Below are 16,167 nucleotides of genomic sequence, written 5' to 3'. Positions count from 1 at the left end.
GCAATCTATGGAGACCGACTTGCAGGTAGCTCTGCCTTTTATTTTTTAATTGCTGAATTTTGTAGCAAGAACTATGAGCATAACTGTGTTGCTGCAAGAAGTCGGCAGTGCTTGCAGCTCAGAGCTCCCCTTGGACTCAGTGGATTGCTGAAAGAAAAGTTGCTGAAAGCCATTGAGAGGCATTTTAGATATAATGTCCTAATAGGAAAAACAGCAGTTATTGGAAAACGTGCAAAAAACTAAGTCCATAATGGAAGAGGTAAATAAACGTTTTCCGATATTCAAAAATACATTTTAAAAACGTTTAATAAAAAGATACACTGCAAACGTCATAAACATTTTAAGATAAACATCTCCACCAATTGGTGACGGGTCCAATTCAAAGTTTGTAATATCTTAAGCAATTTGAATTGTATGAAGAATAAAGTTTTGTATGAGAAAATATCAATTCCCATCATTACTGTTCATCACGGAGGGACATTGAGAATTTTTTTCCCCCTCAATTTTTGGTTTTGCGGAGTGTTGGACTTTCAGATTTATCATGAGTTTGGCCCCCAGCCTTTAAGATAATTTTGCTTCAAGGGATTGCTGAAGGATTTCAGCATATTTGACTCAAGATTGGCAGGTTTCTTTTTCTTTTTCACATGACACTCAACGATAATCAGCCCTTTCTGCATTTAGGATGGAATTTTGCATCCTGGCTTGTTGTGAAAGCAAGAGGTTCTGACTCACGGCTTGTTCTGCCAATCCTGAGCTCAGGGGTGCACACTACTGACATCCTTCAATTATTAATAGGGGAGGCAGATTCCATTCTGCACTGGAAGGCTTTGTAGCTGCTGCCTGGTGGAAAAAAATAACATTTCAGCACATCACTCCGTAGCTTTTTGTACTTCCTGTTGTTTAGCTCTGCAGTATTGCTTGTTCCTGGTATTTCCTCTTTCTGTTTTTATTTTATTGTCCCGATGAGGGCAATTTTAAAAGCCATTTGGCTGGGTAAATAACAGTTTACTTGTATAAACTGGCCCATCTGAAAATTTCCCCTTCCACCCAGCTAAAAACATGAGTGAAATTTAACAACATGCTTATTTTTTAGCCAGAAAAAATAAAGGCGTTCCCAGAAGGGATGATGTTTTGGTAATGTTGAGTAAAGCAGTGCGTTCACTTTTGGAAATCCCGTGTACATGCACTGTTGTTTGTTGGGATTTATTAACCGCCTTTATGAAGAGATTCACCCAGGGCGGTGTACAGTAGGTACAGTTTAACATCAAACTTACAATTCTGTTAACAGCATAACAATAGTAAAATGACCAGGTTTAAACATAAATACAATGAATGAGGTAAACTTGAAAACAGAAAATTGAAACGTAATAATAAGACTACCATGAAACAGGATCAAAAAATATACACATTTAACAGCACTGAAATTCAAATAACAGAGATACAATACAATGCAAGCATATTTTATGTTTATTTTTGTTACATTTGTACCCCGCGCTTTCCCACTCATGGCGGGCTCAATGCGGCTTACATATTGTATACAGGTACTTATTTGTACCTGGGGCAATGGAGGGTTAAGTGACTTACCCAGAGTCACAAGGAGCTGCCTGTGCCTGAAATGAGAATCAAACTCAGTTCCTCAGTTCCCCAGGACCAAAGTCCACCACCCTAACCACTAGGCCACTCCTGCATTTAGATCCCACATTTTCCCACCTCTTTGCATGCAGGCTTAATGTGGCTTACAAATACCGTAGTGACGATCGCCATTTCCGGAATAAGAAATACAGAAGAATGTTCCAATCAGAGTATATAGAGTACACAGTAAATTAGAATAAAATCGGTGATCAATACATTTCAGGTGCTGAAATCAAGGGTAGTGAAAAGCGTTCAATAATGACAATATGATAAAGTAACCAAAATAAGAATAATTCAATGTTAACTAATTCTGGTACAGTTCTGATGTCCTGTTTTTTAAGAAGCACACAATTAGAACATTCAAATAACATTGCTATGATACTAATTCTTTTCTACAGTACAGCTTACCATTTAGCTGAGGGGCCAAATGCAGATATATACAGTGGGGGAAATAAGTATTTGATCCCTTGCTGATTTTGTAAGTGTGCCCACTGACAAAGACATGAGCAGCCCATAATTGAAGGGTAGGTTATTGGTAACAGTGAGAGATAGCACATCACAAATTAAATCCGGAAAATCACATTGTGGAAAGTATATGAATTTATTTGCATTCTGCAGAGGGAAATAAGTATTTGATCCCCCACCAACCAGTAAGAGATCTGGCCCCTACAGACCAGGTAGATGCTCCAAATCAACTCGTTACCTGCATGACAGACAGCTGTCGGCAATGGTCACCTGTATGAAAGACACCTGTCCACAGACTCAGTGAATCAGTCAGACTCTAACCTCTACAAAATGGCCAAGAGCAAGGAGCTGTCTAAGGATGTCAGGGACAAGATCATACACCTGCACAAGGCTGGAATGGGCTACAAACCATCAGTAAGACGCTGGGCGAGAAGGAGACAACTGTTGGTGCCATAGTAAGAAAATGGAAGAAGTACAAAATGACTGTCAATCGACAAAGATCTGGGGCTCCACGCAAAATCTCACCTCGTGGGGTATCCTTGATCATGAGGAAGGTTAGAAATCAGCCTACAACTACAAGGGGGGAACTTGTCAATGATCTCAAGGCAGCTGGGACCACTGTCACCACGAAAACCATTGGTAACACATTACGACATAACGGATTGCAATCCTGCAGTGCCCGCAAGGTCCCCCTGCTCCGGAAGGCACATGTGACGGCCCGTCTGAAGTTTGCCAGTGAACACCTGGATGATGCCGAGAGTGATTGGGAGAAGGTGCTGTGGTCAGATGAGACAAAAATTGAGCTCTTTGGCATGAACTCAACTCGCCGTGTTTGGAGGAAGAGAAATGCTGCCTATGACCCAAAGAACACCGTTCCCACTGTCAAGCATGGAGGTTGAAATGTTATGTTTTGGGGGTGTTTCACCGCATCAATGGGAGAATGGATGGGGCCATGTACCGTACAATTCTGAGTGACAACCTCCTTCCCTCCGCCAGGGCCTTAAAAATGGGTCGTGGCTGGGTCTTCCAGCACGACAATGACCCAAAACATACAGCCAAGGCAACAAAGGAGTGGCTCAGGAAGAAGCACATTAGGGTCATGGAGTGGCCTAGCCAGTCACCAGACCTTAATCCCATTGAAAACTTATGGAGGGAGCTGAAGCTGCGAGTTGCCAAGCGACAGCCCAGAACTCTTAATGATTTAGAGATGATCTGCAAAGAGGAGTGGACCAAAATTTCTCCTGACATGTGTGCAAACCTCATCATCAACTACAGAAGACGTCTGACCGCTGTGCTTGCCAACAAGGGTTTTGCCACCAAGTATTAGATCTTGTTTGCCAGAGGGATTAAATACTTATTTCCCTCTGCAGAATGCAAATAAATTCATATACTTTCCACAATGTGATTTTCCGGATTTAATTTGTGATGTGCTATCTCTCACTGTTACCAATAACCTACCCTTCAATTATGGGCTGCTCATGTCTTTGTCAGTGGGCACACTTACAAAATCAGCAAGGGATCAAATACTTATTTCCACCACTGTAGATGGGGACAAGACGCGTGGTACAGAGTTAGTTGGGATAAATAAATGGGTGGCTAAACTAAAAGGTAAGTTCTTTATACAAATAGTCAAGAGATAAGGAAGTAGCCTGAGTTACAGTGGATGTAGCAAGCTAGTCCAGGTGCAGAGTGGTGAACAGTGGCGTTCCTAGAGGCGCTGATACCCGGGACGGTCGCCGATGCGCCCCGCCCCTCCCCCCCCGGTGCAACGCGAACCTCCTCGTCACCCCCCACCCCGGCGAAAGAACCCCCCCCCCGGGTGCACGCCGCTGGGGGGGGGGTGCCGCGCGCCGGTCAGCTGTTCTGGGGCAGAGGGAGCATGGAAACAACGAAGCTGACCGGTGCGCAGCACCCCCCCCCAGCGACGTGCACCCGGGGAGGGCCGCACCCCCCCCCCCCCCCCCCTTAGTACACCACTGGTGGTGAATAATCAGTCACCTTATGTATTAAAAGCTTGGGAGAAGAGCCAGGCTTTCACCTGCTTCCTGAAGTAGAGGTAGTCTTGAGTTATACGTAGCCCCTCTGGGAGTAAATTCCAGAGTGTGGGGGCTACTCCTGAGAAGGCTCGCTGGCAGATATCACATCGTACAATTTCTTTTGATGAGGGGACCGATAGTGATGATTCTCGAGAGGACCTTCGAGGTCTCAAAGGTGTGTAGAGGACTAACTTAGTTTTTAAGTACTCTGGCCTATTTTGTCTGAGAGCCTTGAAAATCAAACAGAGAGTTTTAAATTTAGCCCTGTAAGGTACTGGTAGCCAGTGCAGTTTTTGCAGGAAGGGTGTGATGTGGTTATGTTTCCCCCTTGGCCACCCCCACAAATAGCAAGTTCAAAGGTTGCACACTTCATGCTGTTAATTTAAATATATATTTTGCATCCACATAAATCCCCATAATCCCTTCTCTAAGAATGATATTTAAAACATTTAAAAAGATATAGCAGAATTAGAAAAGGTTCAAAGAAGGGCAACCGAAGTGATTAAGGGGAGTGAACTCCTCTCATATGAGGAGAGGCTTAAGCGGTTAGGACTCTTCAGCCGCTACTGTTTTCCTGTACCGGTCCCACCTCCTCTTCTACTACTACTACTACTACTACTTAGCATTTCTATAGCGCTGCCAGGGTTACGCAGCGCTGTACAAGTTTAACATGGGGAAGGACAGTCCCTGCTCAAGAGAGCTTACAATCTAAAGGTAAAAACTATGTAGTCAGTGTAGGTATCAAGAGTGGGGAAGGTGGTTATGCCCCCAAAGCAAGGGAGAAGAGATGGGCTTTGAGTAAGGACTTGAAAATGGGCAGGGAGGGCGCATGGCGTATGGGTTCGGGAAGTCTGTTCCAGGCATAAGGTGATTTGAGGCAGAAGGGGCGGAGTCTGGAGTTAGCGGTGGTGGAGAAGGGTACAGATAGGAGTGATTTGTCCTGAGAGCGGAGATTACGGGTGGGAACATACGGGGAGAGGAGGATAGAGAGGTAATGGGGGGCTGCAGATTGAGTGCACTTGAAGGTCAATAGGAGAAGCTTGAACTGTATACGGTAGCGGATCGGGAGCCAGTGAAGCAACTTGAGGAGAGTAATGTAAACTGCCGGGACCGGCACAGTAAACAGTAGCGGCTGACGGAGAGCCACAGTCCCGCGTATCTTCTGGGTTATTTATTAGCACAGGCTGGCAGAGCTGCAAGAGGAGGGAAAGATGAAAATTGTGCTGCATGACGTTGGTACATGAAAGGGGAAAGAGAAAGAAATCGGTAATTTGGGATGAATGGGGAGGGAGAGAAACGGGGTAACACTGAATGGGAGGAGAGAGGCAGTGGATGCATGGACGCTGTGGGGGGGGGGCAGGGGGCCTGAGCCAAGGTTGGGGTGGCATGGGCTCCCGAGGCCCCCTATGGCTAGGCCCCTGTTTATAAATATGTTAAAAAGCAGCTGTCCCTATGGACCCCTGGGGAACCCTTTTTTTAGCTCAATTTATTGCAATTCCTTATTAGCTGGGGTCCTGCTGTACTAGCTAAAGTGGTTACAGCTCGTTCCAAATATAGCAGTTAAGTTACTATACAATGCTAGGAAATTCAATCATGTATCTCCATCATTCTTCGAACTGAACTGACCCCAACCGCCTGCCACTGGAAGTTCAAGATGGCCTAGTGGTTAGAGCACCGGTCTTGCAATCCAGAGGTGGCCGGGTCAAATCCCACTGCTTCTCCTTGTGATCTTGGGCAACTCACTTAACCCTCCATTGCCTCAGGTACAGACTTAGATTGTGAGCCCTCCTGGGACAGAGAAATATCCAGTGTACTTGAATGTAACTCACCTTGAACTACTACTGAAAAAGGTGTGAGCAAAATCTAAATAAATAAATAAGATTGTATGTTTAAAGAAGTTTATAAGCATTTAAACAAGAACAGTACATGCCATACTGGAAGCAAAAAATGATACAAATGCAAAGGAAAATAAGCATTACAGTAGATACACTAGACTACCAATATAAACATTGTAATCCTCATCCCACCCATGTTTTATTTTTTAACCAGTTTTTAATCCACAATACTTTCTAATTTCCTTAGGAGTCTTTCATGAGGTACTTTGTCAAATGTCTTTTGAAAATCCAGATACACAATATCGACTGGCTTACTTTTATGCACGTTTATTTGCCCTTTCAAAGAATTGTAGATTGGTGAGGCAAGATTTCCCTTCACTAAATCCATGTTATTTTGTCTCATTAATCCATGCTTTTGTATATGCTCTGTAATTTTGTTCTTTATAATAATCTGTACCATTTTGCCCGGCACAGACATCAAGCTCACCGATCCATAATTTCCCGGATTACCTCTGGGACCCTTTTAAAAAATTGGCGTTACATTGGCTACCCTCCAGTCTTCTGGTACCATGCTTGATTTTAAATATAAATTACATATTACTACTACTACTACTACTACTATTTAGCATTTTTATAGCGCTACAAGGCATACGCAGTGCTGCACAAACATAGAAGAAAGACAGTCCCTGCTCAAAGAGCTTACAATCTAATAGACAATTAATATTAAATAACAATAGCTCTGCAAGTTCATTTTCAATTCTACCAGTACTCTGGGATGTATACCATCTGGTCCAGGTGATTTGCTACTCTTCAGTTTGTCAAATTGCCCAGTTACATCTTACGGGTTTATAGAGATTTGTTTCAGTTTTATCAGCATTCAATACCATTTTTGGCACTGATATCTCTCCCACATATCTGTTTCTTCCACACTGATTCTCCTGTGCCTTGCTGCCAGTTCTCTAACTCCACCTAACACGTCCATCTCCAGGGAGCACCAGAGACCTGATGCTGATGTGGAGCACTGAATTATTTGCACAATATGTACCCTAAGCTCTCTGTCTTTTTTCCCCACCCACAGGGATGCAGCCATACTGCAGGGGCCTGCACATACTGTTCACTCCCAGTCATAGTTTTAGGCAGCCTGAGAGCAACTCGGTTTTAGGTGATTTCAGAAGCACTGGAATATTGATGCCAACTCCTCCACCCCCACACTGGAATGCTGGCAGTTCATGCCATGCTGTGCTGCAAACAGCATTTGGATTTGGCAGTCACTGAGACCACTTAATGACTTGTGCGTAGGGGTGTCTATCCCTTTTTCTTGCAGCAGTACATGGCCCATCTCCTATTATTGCTGATGTGTCACACTGAATAGTTTCTGATCTTTAAACAAAATGTAATATTAGACAAAGGGAATCTAAGGAAACACATAACAGTTTTTAAATTATTACTTTATTTAAGGATCAAAGTTATCCTACACTCATATCACCCACATATATGGTTCAGTATATAGTGAGGTTTAGATTCAATAGGACTGGCTGCAATCATTGCTGGTTGTATTCAATCAGCTGAATGGAATTATCAACTAAATTTGGTCAGTTGGTTGATGTTGGATAACTTTGTAATAGCGATCGTACTGACCAAGCTATTATGTACAATGGACATTAACTATTATTTCACTTTTATTTTCTCTCAGTTTTCTGTGCTTAGTACCTGATGAAGCAAAATCCTCATATCAAGTAGAAGGAACGGGTTATGACACGTACCTCAGAGATGCCCACAGACAGGTAGGTCAGGAAGCTGGGAGGCCTGCATGAGCAGTGCTTTCTGTTGGAGAATGAATTGGGAGGTGCAGGAATATTTACACTGTAGTACTATTATTGCCTGATTGATTAAGTAGCCGAAGAAGAAATTTTTTAAAATTATTTCTCTTGTTTTTTTTTTTTTGTTTTTAATTGAACTAGAAAAACATAAAGCACAAAGGCAAACACCCACCCACGGAAACACTAGGGACATACAAGTCACAGAATACAATGTTTTCATAGAAAAGCAACGAACAATATAACAATGCACAAACAGCAACTTAGTATAACCTCATTTTATAGATTTTTAAAGAAAAACACAACCCCCATGCCTCCCCCTCTCCACCAGCATAGCAAAGCTCCAGAGTGCAAAGTCCCAGGCTCAAAAAAAATACAAAAAGGAAAAGGAGAGAGAGGAGAACCAAGAGGATACTTTCCTCTCGTATACTTAAAGCAACAAGAGGGCCCCATAGCTTTTCCCATTTCCCCAGAGCCTCCAGAGGAAAAGCCATAAGCTTGTCCATGTTGCAACCGGGACTTCCAGACTGGGACAAAAGGAGGCGCTGGGCTTTTCCAAAATTGGGCCAATGTTGTTCTGGCTGCAGTCAAACACTGTTGAACCTGAAAATTCTTTGCTGTAGTAAATACCGAAACAGTTCTATTAAAGAAGAAGATGCCAGGAGCCCGAAGAAAGGAGTAGCTTAGTAGCTGTTAAACATATATATACATACATAGTAACATAGTAGATGACGGCGGAAAAAGACCTGCACGGTCCATCCAGTCTGCCCAACTACTACTACTAATCATTTCTATAGCGCTACAAAAGATAAACTCGTATGTGCTACTTTTTGTGTATGCTTTACCTTGATTTGTATCTGCCATTTTCAGGGCACAGACCATAGAAGTCTTGCCCAGCACTAGCCCCGCCTTTCAACCACCTGCCCCGCCTCCCACCACTGGCTCTGCCACCCAATCTCCACTAAGCTTCTGAGGATCCATTCCTTCTGAACAGGATTCCTTTATGTTTATCCTATGCATGTTTGAATTCCGTTACCGTTTTCATCTCCACCACCTCCCGCGGGAGGGCATTCCATATATATATATAATATGCTTGTTTAAAAATAAAAGGCACAGACATTAAGAAGTAAAATTAGAAACATTTTTAATATGCTTCATAGAAACATGTCAGAGTTGAAAAGCACTTGAAAGCACCTGGGGCATGAATTTCTAAGATCTTTTCGTATTCTGTGCCTTGCCTATGAAAAACATAAAGTTCATCCAGTTAGTATCCTTTTTAAAGAGACACTTGTTCATCACAAGGTTAGTGTCCTCTCTGTGGACTATTACATATTTGGATATAAACATTTGTACCCTTCCATGTTGTTTTGTTGAGGTTTTTTTTTTTTTTTTTTATAGTTCCGGGACTACTGTTCTATATGTATACGCTGGGAATGGCCCAATTCTCCAAAAGCTTTGGAAAAGTGTAACTTGATGACGCCTTTCTTTGAGGGTCACTTCTTGAAAGTTTTGTTTGGCCGAATGGGCAGGATTCTGGATCAGGTAAGGATTCCAGGGTGAGACGGGTGGGTTCATTGTACCAAAGGATTTTCTCGATTGTCTGTAGGGGAACTCTGGTCCCTTGTGTTACATTGCGTAGGATTCCTAGGGCAGGGGCAGAGAAGGGACATGTCAAAACTGTGATTAACAAGAATGTGTTTTACATGCCAAGGGATATGTTTATGATATAGGTTGTCATTAGAATAAATGAAGAGGTGGGTTCTAAAGTACAAAAAGCTGTTCCCTGGCTAAATGCAAGTTTTTATTTTCAAGAATTCTAGCCAACAAACATTTTTCACTGAATAGCACATATTTTACAAATAGATGCCTTTTCTTGCAAATTTCACAAATCCTTTGGCTGTCTATAAAGGCAGTCTGTTTCTGATATAAATTAATTTTTGAAAATAATATACTTAGTGATTGGAATTTACCTCTTCAAATGGAAGCAGCCTGGATAGAAGTATTTAAAACCAAAATGGGCTGGGCTGGCCCCATCATGCTGGAGTACAGGAGACTCTGGGCAAAGTGTACTGCTTACTGGGGACAGTGGGACTCACATCCTTGGCTACCAATAAAGGTAAAGAATCAATAGTGCAAGTCTGAGAAGTTTGCTAGGAGGTTGAACATAAACAGACGCAGTGGCGTAGCCACAGGTGGGCCTGGGTGGGCCAGAGCCCATCCACTTAGGGTTCAGGCCCACCCAACAGCAGCACATGTTTAATGGTAGCTGGTGCGGATCCCAAGCTCCACCAGCTGAAGACTTCCCCCTGATGGTAACGAAAACGCTACTCTCCATTGTACCGGCACCTGTGCATGATCAGTTTTCAGCGCATGCCAGCTGCAGACTGCCAAGGTGGATAGAAGCGTTTTCCCACCAGCTGAGATATTTTTTTGGTGGTGGGGGGGAAGACTTAGTGCCCATCCACTTCTTGCCTAGGCCCACCCAAAATCTGTTGTCTGGCTACGCCCCTGAACAGACGACCTTTTGAAGTCTTAAATGCTGTTACTGTTCTTGTCCTTTGCATTAAGAGAGCAAGTCTGTAACTAGGTGCCTCCATTTAGGTGCCCTGAGACCACACTGTGAAAGCCCATTCTATAAGGCTATTTGGGCACCCAGATTCCATTATAGAATATCGGCACAAAGAAAACAGCAAGGCAGACGATCCGCAAACTCCAAGATGGAAAACAACAGAGCAGATCAATGGAAAATCAACATGAATTTATTAATAAAACATTAAAAAGCCCGACACAGGCCGTGTTTCGCCCAATAGGGCTGCGTCAGGGACTACAAGGAAACAAAGCACATAAATAAACATAAAATAATAATGAAAATAAATATAAAAACCCAGCTGAAAACATTAGCACCATGACAGAACCAAATATAAATTTAGAATATATAATTAAGTACATAAGTAATTCCACACTGGGAAAAGACCAAGGGTCCATCGAGCCCAGCATCCTGTCCACAACAGCGCCAATCCAGGCCAAGGGCACCTGGCGAGCTTCCCAAATGTACAAACATTCTATACATGTTATTCCTGGAATTGTGGATACATGCCACAAATATGTAAAACATACAATACGTAAGTAATATAAAAAGTAAATAATAATAATTAATACTGTAAAAAGCTATATATATATATAATGAAACGCACCTCCAACGTTCTGAAGGTGACTGCATGGCTGAGGCATTCCTGCTCTCTGTATCCATCTCCTGAATTGACATCACGTACTTCCGGGTTCGTGACAAGCAGAAGTGACCAACCACACGAGGTTTCTCGGCTTCAGAATGTTGGAGGTGCATTCTACTAAATAGGATTGGTCAGTTCCTTGAAGCACAGCCAGAGCGAGAGGGGGGGCATGACATCAGAGAGAGGGAGGGAGGGGGGGGCCTGACACCAGAAGGAGGGGGGAGGTATCTCTGTCACCCAGACACTCTCTCTCTCTCACTCTCACACACTGTCTCTCACACACTCTATGTCTCACACTGTATCACATTCACTCTCTGTGTCACACAGTCACTCACACACTCTCTTGGTCTCATACACTCAGTCTCACAGAGAGTCTGTGTTTCTCTCTCACACACACACACACTCGCACATTCACTCTCTCTCTCTCTCTCTCTCTCTCTCACATACACTCTCTCAAACATACACACTCCGAGGAAAACCTTGCTAGCGCCCGTTTCATTTGTGTCAGAAACGGGCCTTTTTTACTAGTGTGTATATATATATATATATATACACTGTGAGAGCCCATTCTATAAGGGTATTTGGGCACCCAGATTCCATTATAGAATATCGGCACGCCTAACACTTGGTGTAATGGCAGGTGACTAAATGCAGCAGAGACACACATAACTTACAGTACACTGTGAGTTACACATGTAAGATGGAGCCCTGTCCATGCTTCAGCCACGTCTGTGCCCCCTTGCATATACGTGCTGTGAAAGTTAAGTGAGAGTGATAAATAAAATTATAATAAACATAAACACTGAATATTTTATCAATGCAGATATTCTAGGTGACAAATTTCCCGGCGGAATTTCAAAGAGCATACCTTGCAGTGGCATTCCCTGTGCCGGAGTTTTGCAGCAAAACTTACACTTGAGAAACAGCACTGAAGGATACCTGGCTAATAAGGTTGTCCTGCATTTAAAAAAAAAGAAAAGCTTGTGTATTAAGGCCACCTGAGACGTATGTAATACTGATTACCAGGTTGCACTGCAGTTTTTAATTTATTTCAGTTCTGAACGTATTGGAACAGATTTTCAGTGGAATGCAACCAGTTAACTAAAGAGTTAGAGATCTAGGTCCTATGGGTTAAACTTTCATCTCATGGAGTGGATTTAGCCTAGGCTTCAACACATTTTCTTAGGATCTAGCAGCTAAATCTAGGAGCAAGATTTATGAACAGTAAGAATATTTACTTCCTTAGTGTCATCATCAGATCAGTCTTGAACCTTTGACCGTAGACGGAGACAAATAACTAAAATAGTTCCATATGGTTCACCCCCTTAAGGGCACTGTGCAGCCTCAGATATTCAGTATTTTTCTGTCTCTGGAGGATGATGATGGTCCACCGTGCAGGCCCTGGGCTGCACATGCCAGTTAGACTTCTAACCAGTTGGTACTGGTTAAGTAGAGCTCGGCTACCTCTCAGCTCAGAAAGACTTGTAGGGAATACTTGGATGGATCCCTCTGTTTCTTACAGTTGAGGTGTCTTTCAAGGAAAAGTCTGAGAATTTTAGCTTCACTCTGGTTAGCAATGAAGGCACAGAAGTGACAGTCATTAAGCTGCCAATCCTAACACTATAGCATTGCTCTCGTCACTGGCTGACACATCAAAATGGCAAGCTGGAAGAGCCAAGGAGAAGGTAATCCACCAAGGTGGATGAACGCTGACACCCACGAGAACACAGAAGATAAAGGAAAGTGGGAAGTGGACCAATGACTCCAGGGAAACGGGATACTAATGTATAAAATACCACTTTATTCACAGACTCTGTGAATAAAGTGGTATTTTATACATTAACATAGTAACATAGTAGATGACGGCAGAAAAAGACCTGCACGGTCCATCTAGTCTGCCCACGATAAACTCATGTGTATACCTTACCTTGATTTGTACCTGTCTTTTTCAGGGCACAGACCATATAAGTCTGTCCAGCAGTATTTCCCGCCTCCCAACCACCAGTCCCGCCTCCCATCACTGGCTCCGGCACAGACCCCGTATAAGTCTGCCCTCCCCCATCCTAGCCTCTCAACCACCAACCCCTCTTCCCCCTGCCACCCAATTTCAGCTAAGCTTCTGTGGATCCATTCCTTCTGCACAGGATTCCTTTATGCCTGTCCCACGCATGTTTGAATTCCGTTACTGTTTTCATCTCCACCACCTCCCGCGGGAGGGCATTCCACTGGAGGTGGTGGAGATGAAAACAGTAACGGAATTCAAACATGCGTGGGACAGGCATAAAGGAATCCTGTGCAGAAGGAATGGATCCACAGAAGCTTAGCTGAAATTGGGTGGCAGGGGGAAGAGGGGTTGGTGGTTGAGAGGCTAGGATGGGGGAGGGCAGACTTATACGGGGTCTGTGCCGGAGCCAGTGATGGGAGGCGGGACTGGTGGTTGGGAGGCGGGAAATACTGCTGGACAGACTTATTAGTATCCCGTTTCCCTGGAGTCATTGGTCCACTTTCCTTTATCTTCAAGCTGGAAGAGCCAACACAGATGTTGTTTTGTTGCAGTTTTGCACTCATCGGCAGCTGAGATTTTGCTACTATAAAAGGCACCTTTTAATTCGATGTGTCTCACGGAGCTTTTAGTGCAGAGTTGCCAAGATGGCCGCCAAGCATCGTAATACTGCTTCTTGCACAATACAGGAAGTACTTGCTCTCTGGTTTCAACTCCTGTGCAATGCCAGCTGACTGAGTGGGCCAAGGACTGGCAGAGCAGTGGTGGTGAAAACACAGACTCCTGCCACTCTGCAGGGGATTTAGAGATACTGGCCAGGTAGGAGAAAGGGGGCTGTTGCTAGGGGCAGCTGGCAGCAGCATTTTAGTGTGACCCCCTTTTCGATGTGCATGTGTATTATCCTTTGCTTGGCGTGATAGGATGAGTGGGCAAGGAGCCTTTACAAGCACAGCCAGACTACATTTTAAAAGTGAACAAAAACTCTTTAACTGTGTGGTTCAAAAAAAGGGGAAAAAAAAAAGCATACAGAAACCTGTTCATGTCACAGGCTGTTCGCTCAGGATTATGTATAAAGCAGCTTGGAGTTCAGTAGCAAACGAAAAAAGGTTCTGGTTCCTACCAAACCATAGAAGGGCCCCGTGTAAAAGCTCTTCCTGCCTCACAGCTACTACTCTGGTCCTTCAAACATTATTTTTTTATTTTTGTTACATTTGTATCCCGCGCTTTCCCACTCATGGCAGGCTCAATGTGGCTTACATGGGGCAATGGAGGGTTAAGTGATTTGCCAGGAGTCACAAGGAGCTGCCTGTGCCTGAAGTGGGAATTGAACTCAGTTCCTCAGGACCAAAGTCCACCACCCTAACCACTAGGCCACTCCTCCACTGTTGCTACTATTTGAGATTCTACATGGAATGTTGCTATTCCACTAGCAACATTCCATGTAGAAGTCGGCCCTTGCAGATCACCAATGTGGCCGCGCAGGCTTCTGCTTCTGTGAGTCTGACGTCCTGCATGTTCCACTAGCAACATTCCATGTAGAAGCCTGCGCAGCCTTCTACATGGAATGTTGCTAGTGGAATAGTAACATTCCATGTAGAATCTCCAATAGTAGCAACATTCCATGTAGAATCTCCAATAGTATCTATTTTATTTTTGTTACATTTGTACCCCGCGCTTTCCCACTCATGGCAGGCTCAATGCGGCTTACATGGGGCAATGGAGGGTTAAGTGACTTGCCCAGAGTCACAAGGAGCTGCCTGTGCCTGAAGTGGGAATCGAACTCAGTTCCTCAGTTCCCCAGGACCAAAGTCCACCACCCTAACCACTAGGCCACTCCTCCACTCAATACTTCAGGAGTATTGTCTTGTAGGAGTACTCTGAAGGTCGTCTTCTTCTTGCTCTAGGTCTCCCATGTCTTTCTCCAGCCCTGGGATTTTATTTCTTCTGATTGAACCACATCATTCTGGCTGAGCTTCCCGGTAGTGCTGTCCAATTCACGATTCAAATCGATTCGCTGCTTCGTTTTTGGCAAATTGTTTCAAATCAATTCGATTTTCTAAAAAAAAAAAAATCATTAGTTTGAGTCCCCCATACTTTTAAAACTGTTGTTCTTCACCGGCAGTGAGCAGGAGCAGCCAGTGACACTGCTTGCGCCAGCCGCACAGTCTTCCCAGTGACACGACTTCCTGTTTCCGCAGAGGCGGGAATACGCCAGAGGAAAGACTGTGGGGCCTGTGGAAGCAGTGTACTCGGTTGCTCCTGTTCACCGCCAGAGAAGAACATCAGTTTTAAAAGGTACACACGCGTGGGGGCCTCAAACTGCTATTTAAAACAAACATCTTGAGCCTGCAAATAGGTGGGAAAATGTGGGATACAAACACAGCAAATAAATAAATAAATCTTAGGCAAGGAAGATCTGTGCAGTGATCCCTACCTAGAAGTGCAGACTCGAGGGGTCAGTGCGCAGATCTTCCTTACCCAATGGTAGTGAAAATTCAGCTCCCGGGGCACCTTAAAATATTTTTTTCAGCAGACTCCCACCCTCCTGGAAAGATTTTTTTAAAAAACTGAAAAAAAAATGGATTGAAAGACTTTTGATGGCAGTGTATCTTTGAACTAAAAATAAAGTATTCTCCAAATGGGCACTGTTTTTTCTCCGCTTTCCGGAGCCTATTTGTGGTTTCAGATTTTTTGGATTTTTAAATGATGGAACAATGAGTCATTGGATACAGGCACGGGAGGAAGGGGAGAGAGCAGAGGCTGGATGGAGGGAGAGAAGGGCAAAGGCTGGATGGAAGGGGGAGAGAAGGAGGGCAGACATTGGATGGAAGACGAGCAAAAGAAGGGAGATGGTGGTCCTGGGGGGAGGGGGGACTGGAGCACAAAGGAGAGAGGAATAAGGGGAGAAGCTGAGCATGAGGAGGGATAGAGACATAGAGATGCGATGCTGGACATGGGGAGGGGGCAAGAGTAAAGATACAGAGAGGAGAGATGCTCAACATGGCAGGAAGTTAGGGGCAGGGATACAGAGGGGAGTTGAATGATGGACATGGACAGAGAAGGAATGCCAAATGGACTAGGAGACCCTGGCAAAAGAGTTAAGAGAAGACAGAGGAAAGTAGAAACCAGAGACTGGGACTAACACGATTA

At 44.0% G+C, this 16,167-nt stretch overlaps 1 protein-coding gene across 1 annotated transcript in view; it reads left to right on the top strand.

The window, feature by feature from the left end:
• The window catches only part of FAM160B1 (family with sequence similarity 160 member B1), a 115,248-nt gene that overhangs the window by 83,148 nt on the left and 15,933 nt on the right, over positions 1-16,167 (top strand). The window contains exons 13-14 of the mRNA XM_030202663.1: positions 7,662-7,752; positions 9,184-9,327. Coding sequence (XP_030058523.1) covers positions 7,662-7,752; positions 9,184-9,327 — 235 coding nt within the window. The remainder of the gene's footprint in view (positions 1-7,661; positions 7,753-9,183; positions 9,328-16,167) is intronic.

Source organism: Microcaecilia unicolor, chromosome 5 (assembly GCF_901765095.1).
Source record: "Microcaecilia unicolor chromosome 5, aMicUni1.1, whole genome shotgun sequence".
Taxonomy (NCBI): Eukaryota; Metazoa; Chordata; class Amphibia; order Gymnophiona; family Siphonopidae; genus Microcaecilia; species Microcaecilia unicolor.
This window is presented reverse-complemented; position numbering and strand designations above follow the sequence as displayed.